Genomic DNA, 19,615 nt, shown 5'->3' on the forward strand with positions numbered 1-19,615 from the left:
CTGGGTGTGCCTTTGTCATGTATGATGCCTAGGTGAATGTCAGGTGGTCAGTCTGGTTTTATTCCTGTTATACCTTTTCATAGCGGTTTGATACAACTGAGTGGCTTGCTAGGCCATTTCTGAGGGCAGTTCAGAGTCAACCACATTGCTGAGGGTCTGGAGTCACATGTAAGCGAGGCCAGGTAAGGACACCTGACTTCCTTCCCTAAAGGACATTGGCAAATCAGATGGGTTTTTACGGCAATCCAGTAGTTTCGTGGTCACCATTACTGATGCTAGCTTTTTATTCCAGATTGTTTGTAGTTTGCCTCGGTGATACATTGACATCAACCTTAGCCAAATGAATGGCGTATCTTCTGTCCTCCGCATCATTGATGGAGATAGCCGATTTTGCGTTTCCACTCGCACTTCAATCCAATTTGATTTTGATGCTGAGTATCCTCTAACAGCACCTTCCACTACTGTGGAAACTGATGTATTAAACTGGCCTTGAGGTTAATCCAAATTTATCTAAGTCTGGCAATGTTAGCAATGGCTGGAGATTCAGCACTATTGTACCACGAGCTCGTTCATGTGCCATTATCCCTTTTATCATTTAATCTGTCATGCTTCCACGCTATATAGATCTACTGTTTTGTTCTTTCCTTACCCCCACTTCCCTGCCTCTGTACTTGCATATGTGACATCTCTAACCGCCCCTTCAATCTGCTGTCAATCTCCAGCAAAGTGGTGTAAGGAGTCACTGACAATGCTATCAAGCACACTTACTTGGCCACAGCCTGCTCACCGATGCTCAGTTTGGGTTCCGCCAGGGCCGCTTAGCTCCAGACCTCATTACAGCCTTGGTCCAAACATGGACAAAAGAGCTGAATTCCAGAGGTGAAAGTGACTGCCTTGACACCAAGGCAGCATTTGACCAAGTTGGCATCAAGGAGCCCTAGCAAAATTGGAGTCAGTGGGAATTGGAGAAAACTCCGCTGGCTGGAGTCATACCTAATACAAAGCAAGATGGTTGTGGTTGTTAGAGGCCAATCATCTCAGTGCCAGATATCGCTCCATCTTCAGCTGCTTCATCAGTAACCTTCCGTCCAGCCAAGGTCAGAACTGGGGATGTTTGCTGATGATTGCAGCATGCAGTTCCATTTGCGAAGTCTCAGATACTGAAGCATTCAATACCCGCATGCAGCAAGACCTGGACAACATTCAGGCTTGGGATAATAAGTGGCAAGTAACATTCGTGCCACACAAGTGCCAGACACTAACTATCTCTCTATGACATTCAACTGCATTACCAGAGCTGAATCCCCAGCATTAACATATTGGGAATTACCATTGATCAGAAACTTAGCCGGACCAGACATTTAAGTACTGCAGCTACAAGAACAGGCCAGAGACAGTGAATTATGTGGCGAGTAACTCACCACCTGACTGTCCTAAAGTCTGTCCACCATTTACAAGACACAGATCAGGAGTGTGATGGAATACTCTGCACTTGCCTGAATGAGTCTCCTCCAACAACACTCAAGAAGCTTACCACCATCTAAGACAAAGCAGCCGCTTGATCAGCACCCCATCCACCACCGTCGCACAGTGGCAACAGTGTGTACCATCTACAAGATGCACTGCAGCAACTCGCCATGGCTCCTCTGACTGCACCTTCCAAACCTGCGACCTCTACCACCGAGAAGGACGAGGGCAGCAGATGCATGGGAACACCACCTGCAAGTTCCCTTCCAAGTCACACACCATCCTGATTTGGAGCTATATCGCTGTTCATTCGCTGTCACTGGGTCAAAATTCTAAAACTCCCTCCCTAACACCACTGTGGGTGTACCTACACCAGATAGACTGCAGCAGTTCAAGGATGCGGCTCACCATCACCTTCCCTAGGGCAATTAAGGATGGGCAATATATGGTGGCCTTGCCAGGACGCCCACATCCCAAGAATGAATAAAATAAACATCTATAACTTTTGCCAGTTATGACAAAAGGTCTACAACTTAGAATGTTAGCTCTCCACATTGCTGCCTAACCTGCTGAGATTTTCCAGCATTTTCTGTTTTAATTTCACATTTCCAGTAGCTGCAGTAGTTTGCTTTTGTTCTTGCAGCATATTGTTTGAGCAACTTCAAATGTAAATAGGAACTTAAGTGATGGATCTCCATAGGAAGAAGACAACTTTACTAAATTGTAAATATTTCCAAGTTTTTCTCTTTAAATCATACAGGTGGAGTGTTTTTTATACACAAATTACTTTCATATACTTTCTTTCAGTGCTTGTTCTTGTGTCAGTTCAGGAAAATTGTTCATTTCTAATGTACAGGTACCATAAATTTAGAAATGTAACTTATATATAACTTTGTTTCCTTAGCTGAAAAGCCAAAGTATACATTTGATTTTTCTGAAGAGGAAGCAGATGATGAGGATTTGAAGATGAAATCTGAATCTCCGAGTGTGGAAGAAAGGGATGCTGAATTTGTTCCTTCAGACAGTGGTGGAAAAGATGAAGATGATGATGATTTCTTCTCCATCAAATCAAAGCAATCATTATTGCAGTGAGTAATTGAATCTATTCTATATAGCATGTAAATATCCTTTAATTTTTTTTTTTCCTAACGATTTCCATGTCACTACACTACACTTCTGTCTCAGGCAGTGGGAGAGGTGGAGAAGAGGCAGGTTAGGTAGTGGAATTTTTCACAACCATCATTTAATACTGCTCTGTGATCACCTAGTGGAAGGCACAATTCAAGCCAGAAGATATGAATAATATTAAGAACATAAGAAATAGGAGCAGGAGTAGACCATTCGGCCTATAGAATCTGCTCTGCCATTCACTATGATCATGGCTGATCTTGGGATTCAACTCCAATTTCCCACCTGCTCCCCATATCCCTTGATTCCCTGAGAGACCAAAATGTCTATCCCAGCCTTAAATATATTCAACGATGGAGCATCCACTACCCTCTGGGGTAGAGAATTCCAAACATTCACAACCCTTTGAGTGAAGAAATTTCTCCCCATCTCATTCCTAAATGATCGTCCCTTTATCCTGAGACTGTGCCCCTGTGTTTTAGATTCCCCAGCCAGCGGAAACAACCTCTCGGTGTTTACCCTGTTAAGCCCCTTCAAAATCTTATAAGTTTCAATGAGATCACCTCTCATTCTTCTGAACTCCAGAGAATATAGGACTAATTTACTCAGCCTCTCTTCATAGGACAACCCTCTCATCCCAGGGACCAATCTAGTGAACCTTTGCTGTACTGCCTCCGATGCAAGTATATCCTTCCTTAAATATGGAGACCAAAACTGCAGTATTCCAGGTGTGGTCTCACCAAAGCCCTGTACAATTGTAGCAAGACTTCTTTACTCTTGTACTCCAATCCCCTTGCAATAAAGGCCTACATGCCATTTGCCTTCCTAATTGCTTGTTGTACCTTCATGCTAACTTTTTTTGATTAATTCTGTCAATAAAAAAAAGTGTGTTCTTTAATGTACGAGGACTGGTTCAGGAGCTGGTGTCATTCCATGGTGGAACAGTCTTTTAAAGAAAGTTTGCACCAAGTGGTTTGGCCTTTTTACCTCCTGTCACAGGCTGCGAACGTATTCTAGCTTCCACACCAGCAAATGTTCCGTCCTAGTTTATTCCTTGCTAATTTAGTTCTGCCAGTTGTTAGTTTTTAAGTCTAGGTTCTTTGGAATTTTCATAGTTCATATTTAAAGTACTATTTGAAAAGAAGTTCATGTGCGATTTGGAGTGGGGAGGCGGTGGTGTAGTGGTAATGTCACTGGACTAGTAATCCAGAGGTCCAGGCTAGTGCTGGGGACATGGGTTCAAATCCCACCATGGCAGATGGTGAAATTTGAATTCAGTTAATAAATCTGGAATTAAAAAGCTAGTCTAACGGTGACCGTGAAACCATTGTCGATTGTTGTAAAAACCCATCTGGTTCACTAATGTCCTTTAAGGAAGGAAATCTGCTGTCCTTACCTGGTCTGGCCTACATGTGATTCCAGACCCACAGCAATGTGGTTAACTCTTGAATGCCCTCTGAAATGGCCAAGCAAGCCACTCCGTTCAAGGGCAATTGGAGATGGGCAATGAATGCTGGCCTAGCCAGTGATGCCCACATCCCATGAACAAATAAAAAAAAAAATTGGAAACACAGTCCAATCAGTCAATCCAACCCCAAGCTTGCAAGACTAAATATTTTAGGTCCTTCCCACCAGAGAATACGACACCTATCGCCTTTCATCATGTTCCAGATTTAGGACAAGGATTTTGAACATTATTCACATGTTTTAGGAGGAGTTCTAGTGATCTTTTACTGACCTAGCATAATCTGGTTCTCAAATCTCTGGCTCACTGCTAGTGGCATTAATTAGAATCCTTAATACTGTCGATAAAATGGTTAGTTTTTGTCTGAGAAGCTCCCAGAGTTTCCATTTAGTGGCATAGCTATTGAAAAGGCCAATCTAAAGCAGGTCATGTTCCAGCAAATTAATAATATTGGCAACTCTTTCAACTCACTGGGACATACTGTGCTGGAGATTTTTTTATAACTATGAATGATTCAGAAGATGCTTCAGGTTTTGCCGTTTTACTGCTATTTTGCTTATTACGCAGTTGTGGAATTGACAATAGGAAACACTTGATGGTGCTACATTTATTTTAAAGCTGCTTGGGATGTCACTCAGTGACATTGATTGGTTCTGCACAAGCTGATGTCAGAATCTTTTGAAACAAAGGGTACCCTTTAATAATAAATTTCTCTTGAAACTAAATACTTTACTAGCTTTCGTATTAGCAGAAAAGATTGCTTCACTGTAGGGTTGGTGGTAGATTGCCTAACAAGTCAGATATCTTAAGTCCGCTTCTTTTGCTGAAGGGTTGATTTATCTCAGGAAATAATCATGCTAAATCTTAATGCATAACCTCTAGGTTTTCTGTTTGGAAAGAGTAGCACTTGGCTGACTTGCCCAAAGCACAGTCTGTTATGTGGATAGAATAACAGATGTTTATCAATATTGTTTTTTTTGTTCTCTTTGGAAACAAAACCTTGGAGGAACCCATTACTAAGCTAGGAATTTGCTAGTCGTGTGCTCAGTCTGATCATGTGGTTTGATGTCATGCTTTAATTTAGATAGATTCATATCAATTTAATCACTGTTTTTCTGTAATGATGCCGATTCCTTCGTTCTTCCTGTTGCCTTTTCCAGAAAACCAGTGCCTTGATTAAGGCTCCGATGCAGCATAATGGGGTACCTGTTGGTATGGTTCTTTCCTTCGCTCCTTCAAGGGGCACTGTTTTGAACATAACTGGTGTACAACTGGCTTAGCCACCCATCACCAGTTCTGCTGGACCATATCGAATTCTAATGGTGCATATTCTCCTGCTAAAAGTACCCACTACTCCAGAAGCATTGTGTATGGCTGCCTCTCCTGAGCATTTTTCTAAAGGAGGAAGAACAGTACCTATCATGTCTCCTTCCTCAAAAGGCTCACCCTTGAACAATCTGTCCATGAAAACTACAATCTCACTTGCTTCTCAAATCCTTCAATGTATTATCAACTCCTGAATCAATACCAGTTTCTCCTGCAACTCCATGTTTGAATCTCTCCAGAGTTTTGCCCTTGCTAAAGCATTGAAACAGCTTTGACCAGAGACCCAAATTACATTTGTGAATGTGCTTCTGGTGCCTTAGCACCTCATCCTCCTTGAACTCTAATGTTTGGCACATTTGACCTGTCTCAACTGCCTTCTCCAGCTCAGTGGGACAGTCCTCACTTGTTCTATCTTGCCTGTCTGATCGTTGCCAGCATAAAAATTCTTAACTGGACGATGGCTAAATTCATTGAGTTGTAAAGCAGTCTGGCCCAGGTGAATTAGAATCAAAAATTTGTAGGCAGAAAAGTAACTGAACAATGGGAGGCCTTCAAAGAGGAGATGATTCAAGTACAGAGTAGACATATTCCCATGAGGAGGAAGGGAAGAACATCCAGAGCTTGAGCACCCTGGCTGATTAAAGAGATTAAATTGAAACAGACAAAGGGGGCTTATGGCAAATGTATGGTTCATAATGCAGTAGAGAACCAAGCTGAACACAGAAAGTACAGAGCAGATCTAAGAAAGGGAATAAGAGGGGCAAAGAGAAAGTATGAGAATAGATTAGTGATCAATGCAAAGGGAACCCCAAAGTCTTTTATAAATATGTAAGTGGGAAGAGGGTAGTTAAAGGATAGGTGGTATCAATTCTCTCTCTCTCTATGTAGCGTCCTGGTTGTCTGAGGGTTGCTAATCATGGCTTATGCCATGATATGACTATGGGGCAAGGCAAGGAAGCAGGCCCCAAGAACTACCTCAGCTGGTATGGGCATTGAACCCATACTGTTGGTGTTATTCTGCACCATACTTTAGCCATCTAGCCAGCTAAACTAACCAACCCCTCATGGTGCAAATTAGGGGCCATTAAGGAGCTGATCTTGTGAAGGCAGTGGGGACGTCTGAGATACTAAATGAGTGCTTTGCATTGATCTTCACTCGAGAAGAGATTGCTTCCACTGTCGCAGTAAAGGCAGAGCTGGTAGTGATATTGGGTAGAATAAAAATAAAAAAGTTGGTAGGAACATAGGAAGAACATTGGGCCATTTGGCCCTTCGAGCCTGCTCTGCCATTTAATAAGATCATGGCCGATCTAATTGTCGTCTTAACTCCACTTTCCTGTCTGCCGCCCATAACCCTTGACTCCCTTGTCTATCAAAAATCTATCTAACTCAGCCTTGAATAAATTCAATGACCCAGCCTCCACTGTTTCTGGAGAAGAGAATTCCACAGACTAAACAACCCTCTGAGAAAAAAAAAATTTCCTCATCTCTTTCTTAAAAGGGAGACCTTTTTATTTTTTTAAACTGTGTCCCCTACTTCTAGTCTCCCCACAAGAGGAAACATCTTCCTGGTATCCACCCTATCGAGTCCCCTCAGGATCTTGTATGTTTCAATAAGATCACCTCTCATTCTTCTAAACTCCAATGGGTAGAGGCCCAACCTGTTCAACCTTTCTCATAAGACAAACCCTTGATACCAGGAATGAGTTGAGTGAACCTTCTCTGAACAGCCTGTAATGCAATTATATCCTTTTCAAATAAGGAGACCAAAACTCTACACAGTACTCCAGATGTTGGCTCACCGAGGCCCTGCACAGCTGTAGCAAAACATCCCTACTTTTATATTCCATTCCCCTTGCAATAAACACCAACATTCCATTTGCCTTCTAATCACTTGCTGTACCTGCATACCAACTTTTTGTGATTCATGTACCAGGACAGCCCTCTGTACAACCGAGTTCTGCAATCTCTCTCCTTTTAAATAGTACACTGCTTTTCTATTTTCCTGCCACAGTGGACAGGTTCACATTTTGCCACATTACACTCCATCTGCCAAATTTTTGCCCACTCACTTAACCTATCTTTGTCGACTTTTTACCTTCTTTTGACAACTTATTTTCCTACCTATCTTGCTGTCATCGTCAAATTTAGCTACCATGCATTCGGTCCCTTTATCTAAGTCATTGATATTGATTGTAAATAGTTGAGGCCCCAGCACTGATCCCTGTGGCACTCCACTAGTTACAGCTTGCCAGCCTGAAAAAGACCCATTTATCGCTGCTCTCTGCTTCCCGTTAGCTAATCAGTCCTTTATCCATGCCAATATGTTACTGCCTACACCATGCGCTCTTATTTTGTGTTGTAACCTTTGTGGCACCTTATCAAATGCCTTTTGGAAATCCAAGTGCACGACATCTAAGGTTTCCCTTTATGCACCTTGCTTGTTCCTCAAAGTACTCAAATTAGTTAAACACTATTTCCCTTTCACAAAACCATGTTGACTCTGCCTGATCCCGTTATGATTTTCTAAGTATCTGCTTTAACCTCCTTAATAATGAATTCTAGCAATTTCCCTATGATAGATGTTAGGCTAACTGGCCTATACTTTCCTGCTTTTTGTCTCCCTCCTTTCTTGAATAAAGGTGTTACATTTGTAATTTTCCAATCTGCTGGCACCCTTCCAGAATCTCGGGAATTTTGTAAGATTATAACCAACTGCTATCTCTGCAGCCACTTCTTTTAAGGCTCTAGGATGAAAGCCTGTGGACTTGTCAGCCTTTAGGTCTAATAGTTTTCCCAGTACCTTTACCTGGTAATGGTGATTGTTTTAAGTGTCTCCCTCCCTTTTGTCTCTTGATTTTCAAGTATTTTTAGGAAATGTTCTAAGCGCTCTACAATGAAGACAGACGCAAAATACCTATTCGTTTCCGCCATTTCCTTGTTTTCCACTATTAATTCCCTGGACACACACTCTAGAGGACCAGCACTCGCTTTAATTACTTTTTTCATTTTTAAATACTTATCGAAAGTCATACTATCTGTTTTTATATTTCTAGCTAACTTTCTCTCATACACTAATTTTTCCCTCTTTTATTTAAGTCGTTCCTGGCTGGTTTGTAAAATCTGTCCAATCTTCTGACTTGCTACTAATCTTCACAGAATTGTACAGTGTTTGTTTCCATTAGATACTATCCTTGACTTCCGTATTTAGCCACAGATGATGCATCCCTCTCAAGGAGTCTTTCTTTCTCACTGGGATAAATCTTAGCTGAGAGATATTAAACATCTCCTTAAAAGTCTGCCACTGCACCTCTACTGTCTTACCTTTTAACCTAGTTTTCCTGTTCACTTTAGCCATCTCTGCCTTCATACCCTTATTAACACCTTTATTTAGGTTTAAAACACTAGTCTTAGACCCACACTTCTCACCTTCAAACTGAATGTGAAATTCTATCATGTTATGATCGCTGTTGCCTAGAGGCTCCTTTATTATGAGGTTTTTGGTTAATCCTGTCTCATTGCACATTATCAGGTCTAGAATAGTCTGCTCCCTGGTTGGCGCTGGAACGTACTGCTCTAAGAAATTGTCCTGAATACAGTCTGTGAAGTCATTTTCCAGGCTACCTTTGCCAATCTGATTTGCCCAGTCTACATGTAAATTAAAATCACCCATGATTATTGCAGTACCTTTCTTACGCGCCCCATTTATTTCTTCCTGTATATTCTGTCCTATAGTGTAACTACTATTAGGGGGCCTAAAAAAACTACTCCCGCAAGTGACCACCTATTTCTTATCTCTATCCAAACTGATTCTACATCTTGATCTTACAAGCTAAGGTCATTTCTCACTACTGTACTAATGTCAGCCTTAATTAACAAAGCTACCCCTGGCAGCTTGTATGGATGAGAGCGGGGGTTGCAAGATAGATGAGCGAACTGGCCATGGCACTGTGTATAGGAAGTTATTCGAGCAGGAGGAGTAAATAGGAGTGTTGTGGTAGTAGGGGACAGTATTGTCAGGGGAATAAACACAGTTCTCTGTAGCTGAGAGCAAGAGTCCAGAAGACTCTGTTGCCTGCCTGGTGCCAGGGTTCAGGACGTGCTCTGGGCTGGAGAGAAACTTGCAGTAGGAGTGGGAGGATCCAGTTGTCGTGATCCACGTGGGTACCAACAACATAAGACAGGACTAGGAAAAAGGTTCCGCTTAGGGATTATGAGCAGCTAGGGGCTAAATTAAAACACAAACCCTCAAAGGTAATAATCTCTGGATTATCACCTGAGCCACAAGCCAATTTGCGTAGGGTAAAAATGATTAGAGATGAATGCATGGCTCAAAGACTGGTGTGGGAGAAATAGCTTCCTGTCTTTCTGAAATGTCAAATAGCCTTCAATTTTCAGGTCCTAGCCTTGGTCACCTTGCAACCATGTCTCCGTAATGGCTATCAGGTCTTACATATTTATTTCTATCTTGGCTAACAATTCATCCAATTTGTTATGAATGCTGCGCACATTCAGATACAGAGCCATTAATGCTGTTTTTTTACCATTTTTACAATCTCTGGCCTTATCTGCTAGTGCGCTCTTAAGTTTACATGCTCTGTCTCTTCCTGCCCACTCTGATTATCTTTACCCAATTCACTATCCTCCTCTATTACCTTGTCGTTTTCCTTTAATTTACCACATCTTCCCTCATATAATCCCTTCCCTCCACTATTTAGTTTAAAGCTCTCTCTAATGCCCTAGTTACACGACTTGCCTGAACACTAGTCCCAGCACAGTTCAGGTGAAGGCCGTCCCAATGGTACAGCTCCCACTTTCCCTTGTATTGGTGCCAGTGCCCCATGAATCGAAAACCGTTTCTCCCACACCAGTCTTTGAGCCACGCATTCATCTCTAATCATTTTTGCCCTATGTCAGTTGGCATGTGGCTCAGGTAACAATCCAGAGATTATTACCTTTGAGGTTCTGCTTTTCAATTTAGCCCCTAGCTGCTCATAATCCCTAAGCGGAATCTTTTTGCTAGTCCTGTCTATGTTGTTGGCATCCATGTGGACCACAACAGTTGGATCCTCCCCCTCCCACTGCAAGTTTCTCCCCAGCCTAGAGCATATGTCCCGAACCCTGGCACCGGGCAGGCAGCACAGCCTTCCGGACTCTCGCTCTCAGCTACAGAGAACTGTGTTTATTCTCCTGACAAATACTGTCCCCTACTACCACAACATTTCTATTTACTCCCTCCGCTTGAGTGGCTTCCTGTACCATGGTGCCATGGCTAGTTCGCTTATCCACCTTGCAGCCCCCGCTCTCATCCATACAAGCTGCAAGAACCTCAAACCTGTTGGACAGTTGCAAGGGCTGAGGCTCCTCCACTTCTACCTTCTCGATCCCCTTACCTGCCTCACTCTCAGTTACACCCTCCTGTCCCTGACCAAATCAGAAGACCCTATCCTAAGGGGTGTGACTACCTTCTGGAACAAAGTGTCCAGATAACTTTCCCCCTCCCTGATGCATCGCAGTGTCTGTATCTCGGCCTCCAGCTCATTGACCCTGAGCCGAAGCTCCTCAAGCCGCAGACACTTACTGCAGGTGTGTTTGCCATGGATCACACTGGTGTCCATCAGCTTCCACATATTGCAACCGCAACACATCACCTGCCCTGCCATCTTTATTATGTGTTAATTTATTTTTCTTAGTTAATTTATAATGAATAAACTCCACTACTTCTAATAAGCTCTACCACTGCGAGTAAACCTTACTGCTAATAAAACCTTAATAAATTACCCGAGATTTGGAACATTCTTATTATTTCAATTAATGTTATACTTAAACCGATTTAAAATTCTCTAGTTTAGAGAATGAGAAAATGCTCAACAACCAATCACTTACCTTCTCTGCTGTAGCATCACTCTTCAGTTTTCTTTGGAATGCTGTGAAGCCACAGACCCACCCCACTAGCTCTTCAAACTCTTGCCACTAGTTACCCTCTATTTCTGGGAACAACTTGTGTCATAAAGCTACTGGAGGCTAAATAAAGTTAGAGAAAGGAGCATCTCTTTCCCCCTCTACACCGAATTCCCACATGAACCAAATTCAGAACTACACACCTGGTCAACGTCTCACTCAGGCATAGTCTCCTCTCCATGTGTCCCCTTACTCCCACGCTTAAAAGATTGACAGTACTGAAAATAGAAAATTACGCGGTCCAGATGAATGCGTCATAGATTATCGAGGGAAATTGCAGATGCTGTGGTCACAGTCTTCCAGTCCTCCTTAGAAATGGGGAGGTGCCAGAGGGCTGGGATTGCAAATGTTACAACCCGTTCAAAAAAGGGGAAGAGGGATAAATTTTAGAATTACAGGGTGTTTAGCCCAACAGCCATGGTGGAGATTCTTTTAGAGACAATAATCTGAGACAAAATTAATTGCTACTGAGAAAAGTATGGGCTAATATATGAAAGTCAGCATGGATTTGTTCAGGGAAAGTCATGTTTGATGAAGTTGATTGAGTTCTTTCATGATGTAACAGAAAGGGTTGATTTTGTGTATAATGACTTTAAAAAAGTGTTTGATAAAGTACCACATAATAGACTAGTTCACAAAATTAAAGCCCATGGGGTTAAAGGGGCAGTGGCAGAGAGGGTACAATATTGGCTAAGGGAAAGAAAGATCGCAATGGTGAACAGTTGTTTTTCAATCTGGGGGGAAGGATATAGTGGTGTTCCCCAAGAATTAGTGTTAGGACCACTGTTTTTTATGGATAGACATTAATGACCTGGACTTGGGTATGCAGGGCATACTTTTAAAGTTTGCAGATGATTTGAAACTCAGAAAAGTAGTAAACCATGAGGAGGGCATCGACAGACTGATCAAATATGCAGGCACATGACAGATGAAATTTAAAGCAAAAAAAAAGTGTGAAGTGATACATTTTGGTAGGAAGAATAAGGAGAGGCATATGAACAAAATGATATTGTGCAGGGATGGAGAGAGACCTGGGGTTGTATGCACACAAATCTTTGAAGGCGGCAAGACATGTTGGATGGCTATTTATTTTTTTAAAAAAAGGATCCTTAGCTTTATTTACAGAGGCATAGCGTACAAAAGCAAAGAAGTTATGCTAAACCTTTTTAAAACACTGGTTAGGTCTCAGCTGGAGTATTGTGTTCAATTCTGGGCACCACACTTTTGGAAGGATGTCGAGGTCTTAGTGAGGGTGCGGAAGAGATTTACTAGAATGATATCAGGCAGAAGGGATTTCAGTTATGTGGAGAGACTAGAGAACCTGGGGTTGCTCTCCTTGGAGCAAAGACAGTTGAGATGAGATTTGATAGAGGTGTTCAAAATCCTCAGCGGGTTTGAAAGATAAATAAGGAGAAACTGTTTCCAGTGGCAGAAGGGTCAATAAGCAGAGGACTCCGATTTAAGGTGATTAGCATGACATTTACAGGATGATTTGGAATGCATTGCTTAAAGGGTGGTGGAAGCAGATTCAATAGTAATTTTCAAAAGGAAATTGGATAAATGCTTGAAGGAAAAAATATTGCAGGGGTATCGTGAAAGAATAGGGAGTGTGGGACTAATTGAATAATTTTATCAAACATAAATATGCGCAGGAGTAGGCCATATGGCCCCTCAAGCCTGGTTTGCCATTCCATAAGATGATGACTTATCTTTGACCTCAATCCATTTTCCTGTCTGATCCCCATATCCCTTGATTCACTCCGAGTCCTAAAAATCTAGCAATTTCAGCCTTGAATTACTCAACGATTGAGCATTTGCAGCCCTTCCAAGGGTTCACAACTCTCTGGAGAAATTTCTTTTCATTTCAGTCCTAAATGGCTGACCCCTTATCCTGAGACTATGCCGCCTAGTTCTGGACTCTCCATCAAAGGGAGACGGCCTCTTACCATGCACCCTGTCAAGCCCTCTAAGAATTTATATGTTTCAATGAGATCACCTTTCCTCCTTCTAAACTGCAGAGAATATAGGCCCATTCTATTCAATCTCTCCTCAGAAGACAACCATCTCTTCCCAGGAATTAATTTAGGGAACCGTCAATGCACCACCTCCAAGGCAAGTTCAGGGGATTTGTCAGTTTTTCGTCCCATTAATTTCTCCAATATTTTTTATTTACTACTGTTAATTACTTTAAATTCTTGATTCTTATTGGACAGTTGGTTTCACACTATTTCCAGTGTGCTCTTTGTCTTCGACTTTGAAAACAGGTTCAAAATATCTGTTTAATGTCTCTGCCATTTCCTTCCTCCCCATTATAATTTCTCCTACTTCACCTCTAAGGGACCTATATTTACTTTTACTAATTTCTTCCTTTTCATATACTTGTAGAAGCTCTTACAATATGTTTTTAATTTTCTTGCTAGTTTACTCTCAATTTTATTTTCTCCCTTTATCAAATTTTTGGTCAGTCTTTGGTTTCTAAAACTCTCCCAATCCTCGGGTTTACTTCTGTTGGTGACTTTATAAACTGGTTCTTTTAATCTAATACTATCCTCAACCTCTTTAGTTAACCACGGATGGATCACTTTTCCTGTGGAATATATATTTATAGAGAATTATGAAATATTTTGTTAAGTGGTTGCCATTGCTTATCTATCATCTTTAAATCTAATTTCCCAATCATCTCAGTGAGCTCTACCCCATGGCCATGTAATTAGCTTTATTTAAGTTTAAGACTCTAGTTTTGGATTTTAAGTACTTCAGTCTCTAACTCAATGAGAAATTCATCATCTCTTCCCTAGAGAATTCCTTACTATGAGATTACTAATTAATCCTGTCGCATTACACAAGGCAAGATCTAAAATAGCCTGTTCCCTGGCTGGTTCCGCAACATATTGACCTCGGAAACTGTCCCGAATGCATTCCGCGAACCTGTCCCCTGAACAACTTTTGCATTGTTGCATTGATTTGTCCAATCTACAAGATTGAAGTACCCCACGATTATTGCATTATCTTTGTTACAAGCCCCTCCCGTTTCTTGATTAATATTCTGTCCAACAGTGTAACTACTGTTAAGGAGCTTGTAACTACTACTACCGGTATTTTCTGTCACTCATTATCTCTTATCTCCACCCATACTGATTCTACTTTCTGAACTTCCAAGCCAAGGTCCTTCCTCACTACCATCCTGTGTCATCCTTTATTATCAAGGCTACCCCCCACCTCCCCTCCTTTTCCATTTTGCCTGTCTTTTCGAAATATCAAGTACCCTTGAATATTTAGTTCCCAACCATGGTCGCCATGCAACTACGTCTCTGCAATGACTATTAGATCAAATCCATTTATTTCCCTTTGTGCCATTAATTTGTCTGTTTTGCTACAGATGCTTTGTACATTTAGATAAAGCACTTTTGTTAACTTTTTACCAGCTTTCCCTGATTTGACCTTATTCATAGATGTACTATTACCATTAAACTCTCGTCCCTTCCTGTCGTGGTCTGCTTATCTTTACCCAAATCACTACACTGCTCCATGCCCTTTAAGTTTCTGTTTAGATTTATAAATTTACCTTTACCTGAATCCTCCTCCCAATCCTACTTTTTAGTTTAATGTCCGATCTACAGCCCTAGTTATTCAAGTAGCCTGGGCAGTACTCACAGCCTGCTTTAAGTGGAGCCTGTCCCAAAGGAACAGTTCCCTTTTGCCTCCGTACTGGTGCCAGTGCCCCCAACTCAAAACATCTGTGAAAGAACAGACATGATGGGTCAAATAGCCTTGTACTGTGATGTATCATTCTATGATTTGATCTCCAGCAACACCTTCTCTTGCTACCTCCACACTGTTACCTCTGGTGTCCCCCTCCTCCTCCTGTTCATCTACGTGCTGTCCCTTGGAAACATTATCTGCAGACAAGAGGTCAGATTGCATACATACACTGAAACTCCCAGGTCCAAATCTTCACCGCCTGTCTTGACCCCTCCACTGCCTCTGTTGTCAGACTGCTTGGCTGACATCCAGTCTTGAATAAATGGTTCATAATTTCCTCTAGTTAAACATTCAAAAAACCACAGCCATAGTTTTTGGCCCCTGTCATAAACTCAGTAGTCTTGTTACCAATTCCAACTGACTTCCTTTCCATTTTCTCAGGCTGAATCAGACTGTTGGCAATCTCTGTGCCCTAACTGAGCCTGAACTGAGCTTCTTGCCCTATTTTTTTCTCCATCATAAAGACCACCTACTTCCACTTTCGTAATGTCACCTGCCTCCACCTTTACCTGAGACCATCTGCTGCTGAATTTTAAAGTGAATGCTCAACTATTCCAATACATTCCTGATCAACCTTCCATCCTCCACCCTCTGCACACCTCACTTCATCCAAAACTCTCCATATCCTGTGCCGTTCGCCGAATGCCCATGTCCTTGCTGACCTACATTGGCTCACGTTTCCCCAACACCTCGTATTTAAAGTTCTCATCCCCATGTTTAAATCCCCTCAGGATTCCCCCTCCCTATCTCTGTAACCTCCTCCATCCTATAGACATGATTTCCCCACCACCCCCCCCGCCACCTCTTCACAAGTCTGTGCATGCCACCCCTGCCATTCACCCCACCATTGGTAGCTGCACCCTTATCTAAACCCCTCTGCCTTTTCACCTTACCCTCCTTTTACAACCCTTCTTAAAACTCACAATTCCCTTGGATCTGTTATGTTATATCTTCTAGTTCCCCTAAGTTAAAAATAATCACTCTTTAAAATGTTGGAGCTCTTTGTGTATTTCATACAGCTGTTCATGCTGCTTCGTAAAACTGGTGTAGTGCAGCAGTACATGTCACATGACTCCAGTGCAACAGTGAATGTGGCACACTGAACACTTACTTATAACAATATATAACACGTTATGTACAGTGTACACTTTTTTTTCATTCATGGGATGTGGACATTGCTAGCAAGGCCAACTCCCTCTCCCTCTTTCTAGGCTTCTTTGTCTTTCTGTCCCTCCCAATCATAACATAAAAAAATAGTAGCAGAAGGACGCCATATGAGGCCTCAGGCTTGCTCCGTCATTATCTCGAGAATCTTTCTCGCACTGCCTCTCAGGCAAGTATATCCTTCCTTAGATACAGAGACCAAGACTGTATACAGTACTCCAGGTGCAGTCTCACTGAGGCCCTATACAATAGCAGCAAGAGTTTCTCATTCTTGTACTCCAATCCCCTTGTAATATAGACCAAAATACCATTTGCTTTCATAATTGTGGCTGCACCTGCATGTTAACTTTCTGTGCTTTGTATACAAGGGCAACCAAATCCCTCTGAACACCAACATTTTATAGTTTCTCACCATTTTAAAAAAATCTGTTTTTTTTAAATTATTTCTGCCAAAGTGAATAACCTCACATTTGTCTACATTATACTCCATCTGCCACTTCCTTGTCCACTCGCTTAACCTGTCCATATTACTTTGCAGCCTCTGTGTCCTCCTCACAGCTTACTTTTCTATCTAATTTTGTGTCATCAGCAAACTTGGATACGTTACACTCGATCCCTTTATCTAAGTCATTATAAATAGTTGAGGCTCTAGCACTGATCCTTGCAGCACTCCACTAGTTCCAGCCTGACAGCTTGAAAATGACCCCTCTGTATTCTGTCCATTAACCAATCCCTTATCTGGGTTAATATATTACCTCCAACCCCATGAGCCCTTATCTTGTATAGAGGTGACCATCAGACCAAGAGTTTCCCACATGGCTCAAAATTGTTAAAGGGACATACAAACATGAGAAATAGCAGCAGAAGTAAGCCAGACAGCTGCTTGAGCCTGCTCTGCTATTCAATGAGATCATGGTTGAACTTCTGCATGAACTACACTTTCCTGCCCTATTCCCATATCCCTTGATCTCCTTAATGCCCAAAAATCTATTGATCTCAGCCCCAAATATACTTATCAACTGAGCATCTAAATGGGAAAAGAATTCCAAAGATTCACAGCCCTTTAAGTGAAGAGATTTCTCCTCATCTTAGTCCTAAATGGCCAACCCCTCATTCTGAGACTATAACCCTAGTTCTAGACTTTCCAGCAAGGGGAAAAGCCTCTCACCATCTGCCCTCTCAAGCCCTCTAAGAATTTATGTATTTCAAAGAGATCACCTCTCATTCTTCTAAACACCAGTGTTTTTAGGCCCTCTCTGCTCAATCTCTCCTCATAGGATAGCACTCTCTTCCCAAGAATCAATCTAGTGAACCTTTGTTGCACCCTTCCAAGGCAAGTATATCCTCCTTTAAGTGCAGAGACCAAAATTGTACACAGTATTCCAGTTGTGGTCTTCCCAAAGTCCTGTATAACTGCAGCAAGATTTCCTTACTGTTATACTCAACTCCTTTGCAATAAAGTCTAACATACCATTTGCCTTTCTCATTGCTTGTTGTACCTGCATGTTAACATTCTGTGACTTGTGAACAAAGATCCCCAATTCCCTCTGAATACCAACATTTACTAGTCTGTTACCTTTTAAAAAGAATTTTGCTTTTCCATTCATCCTACCAAAGTGGATAATTTCACGGTTCCCCACATTATAGACTGCCTCCTTCTTAGCCAATCACTTAATTGATCTCTTTGCAATCTCTTTGCGTCCTCCTCACAGCTTACTTTCCCTCCTAGCTTTCCATCATCAGCAAACTTGGATATATTATACTCTGTTCCCTCATCTAAGCCACTGATATAAATTGTAAATAGATGAAGCCTCAACACTTCCTTGGCGCACTCCACTAGTTATGCTTTGCCATTCTGAAAATGACCCAGTTACTCTTACCCTGTTTTCTGTCCGTCAACCAATCCTCACTTCTTACGAATATATTCCACCCAATCCTTTGAGTCATAATCTAGTGTAATGATCTCTTTTGTGTGGCACCTTATCGAATACCTTATGAAAATCCAAGTATCCTGCATCCACTGGTTCCCCCTTGTCTACCTAGTTACATCCTCAAAAAACTCACTTTTCATTCAAAAAGAAGTGTTGACTCTGCCTTATCAAATTGCGATTTGAAGAGTATCCTGTTACCACTTCCTCCGACAACTGATGTCAGGCCTGTAGTTCCCTGTTTTCTCTCTCCCTCCTTTCTTGAACAGCAGGGTTACATTTTTACCTTCCAATTCTTGGGGACCATTCTAAAATGTAAGGAATTCTGGGAGATCAAAACAAATGTATCTGCTATCTCTGTAGCTACCTCTTTTAAAAACCCTAGGGTGCAGGCATCAGGTGCATGGGGTTTGTCAGCTTTTAGTCCCATTAATTTCTCCAGTACATTTTCTTCACTAATATTATTAGCTTAAGTTCCTCACTCTCACTAGACCCCTGTTTCTCCACAATTTCTGATACGTTCTTTGTGACTTCTACTCTGAAGACAGACACAATATGTTTGTTTAATGTCTCTGCCATTTCCTTATTCCCTGTTATAATTTCTCCTGTCTCACTGTAAGGGACCCATGTTTACTTTTGTTAATATCTTTTTATATACTGGTAAAAGCTCTTAGGATTGTTTATTTTATGTTTTTTGCTAGTTTATTCCCATTCTATTTTCACATCCATTTCTTGATCATCCTTTGCTGATTTTAAAACCCACTCAATTCTTGTGCTTACTACTATTTTTGGCAACATTATAAACTTTTTAAAAATTTAATTATCCTTAACTTTTCAGGAGTTTTTATTCCTCAAATGAATGTATATTTGTTGAGAATTATGAATTGTTTATTTTTTGAGGCTAGGAATCCTGCGGCGAGTAACTCACCTCCTGATTCCCCAAAGCCTGTCCACCATCTACAAGGCACAAGTCAGGAGTGTGATGGGATACTCTTCACTTGCCGAGATGGGTGCAGCTCCAACAACACTCAAAAAGCTCAACTCTATCCAGGACAAAGCAGCCTGCTTGATGGGCATCCACAAGCATTCACTCCCTTCACCACCGCGCACAGTGGCAGCAGTGTGTATCATCTACAAAATGCACTGCAGCAACGCACCAAGGATCCTTAGACAGCACCTTCCAAACCCGCGACCTCTACCAACTTGACGGACAAGGACAACAAATGCATTGAACACCATCACCTGCAAGTTCCCCTCCAAGTCACACACCATCCTGACTTGGAACTATATTACCGTTCCTTCACTGTCGCTGGGTCCAAATCCTGGAACTCCCTCCCTAACAGCACTGTGGGTGTACCTATCTCACATGGACTGCAGCAGTTCAAGAAGGCAGCTCACCATCACCTTCTCGAGG

At 41.8% G+C, this 19,615-nt stretch overlaps 1 protein-coding gene across 1 annotated transcript in view; it reads left to right on the forward strand.

Annotated features, from left to right (window-relative positions):
• top2b (DNA topoisomerase II beta) overlaps nucleotides 1-19,615 on the forward strand; it is a 251,137-nt gene that overhangs the window by 182,134 nt on the left and 49,388 nt on the right. Inside the window, exon 31 of the mRNA XM_068059910.1 lies at nucleotides 2,372-2,555. Coding sequence (XP_067916011.1) covers nucleotides 2,372-2,555 — 184 coding nt within the window. The remainder of the gene's footprint in view (nucleotides 1-2,371; nucleotides 2,556-19,615) is intronic.

Source organism: Heterodontus francisci, chromosome 2 (genome assembly GCF_036365525.1).
Source record: "Heterodontus francisci isolate sHetFra1 chromosome 2, sHetFra1.hap1, whole genome shotgun sequence".
In the NCBI taxonomy this organism is placed as follows: domain Eukaryota; kingdom Metazoa; phylum Chordata; class Chondrichthyes; order Heterodontiformes; family Heterodontidae; genus Heterodontus; species Heterodontus francisci.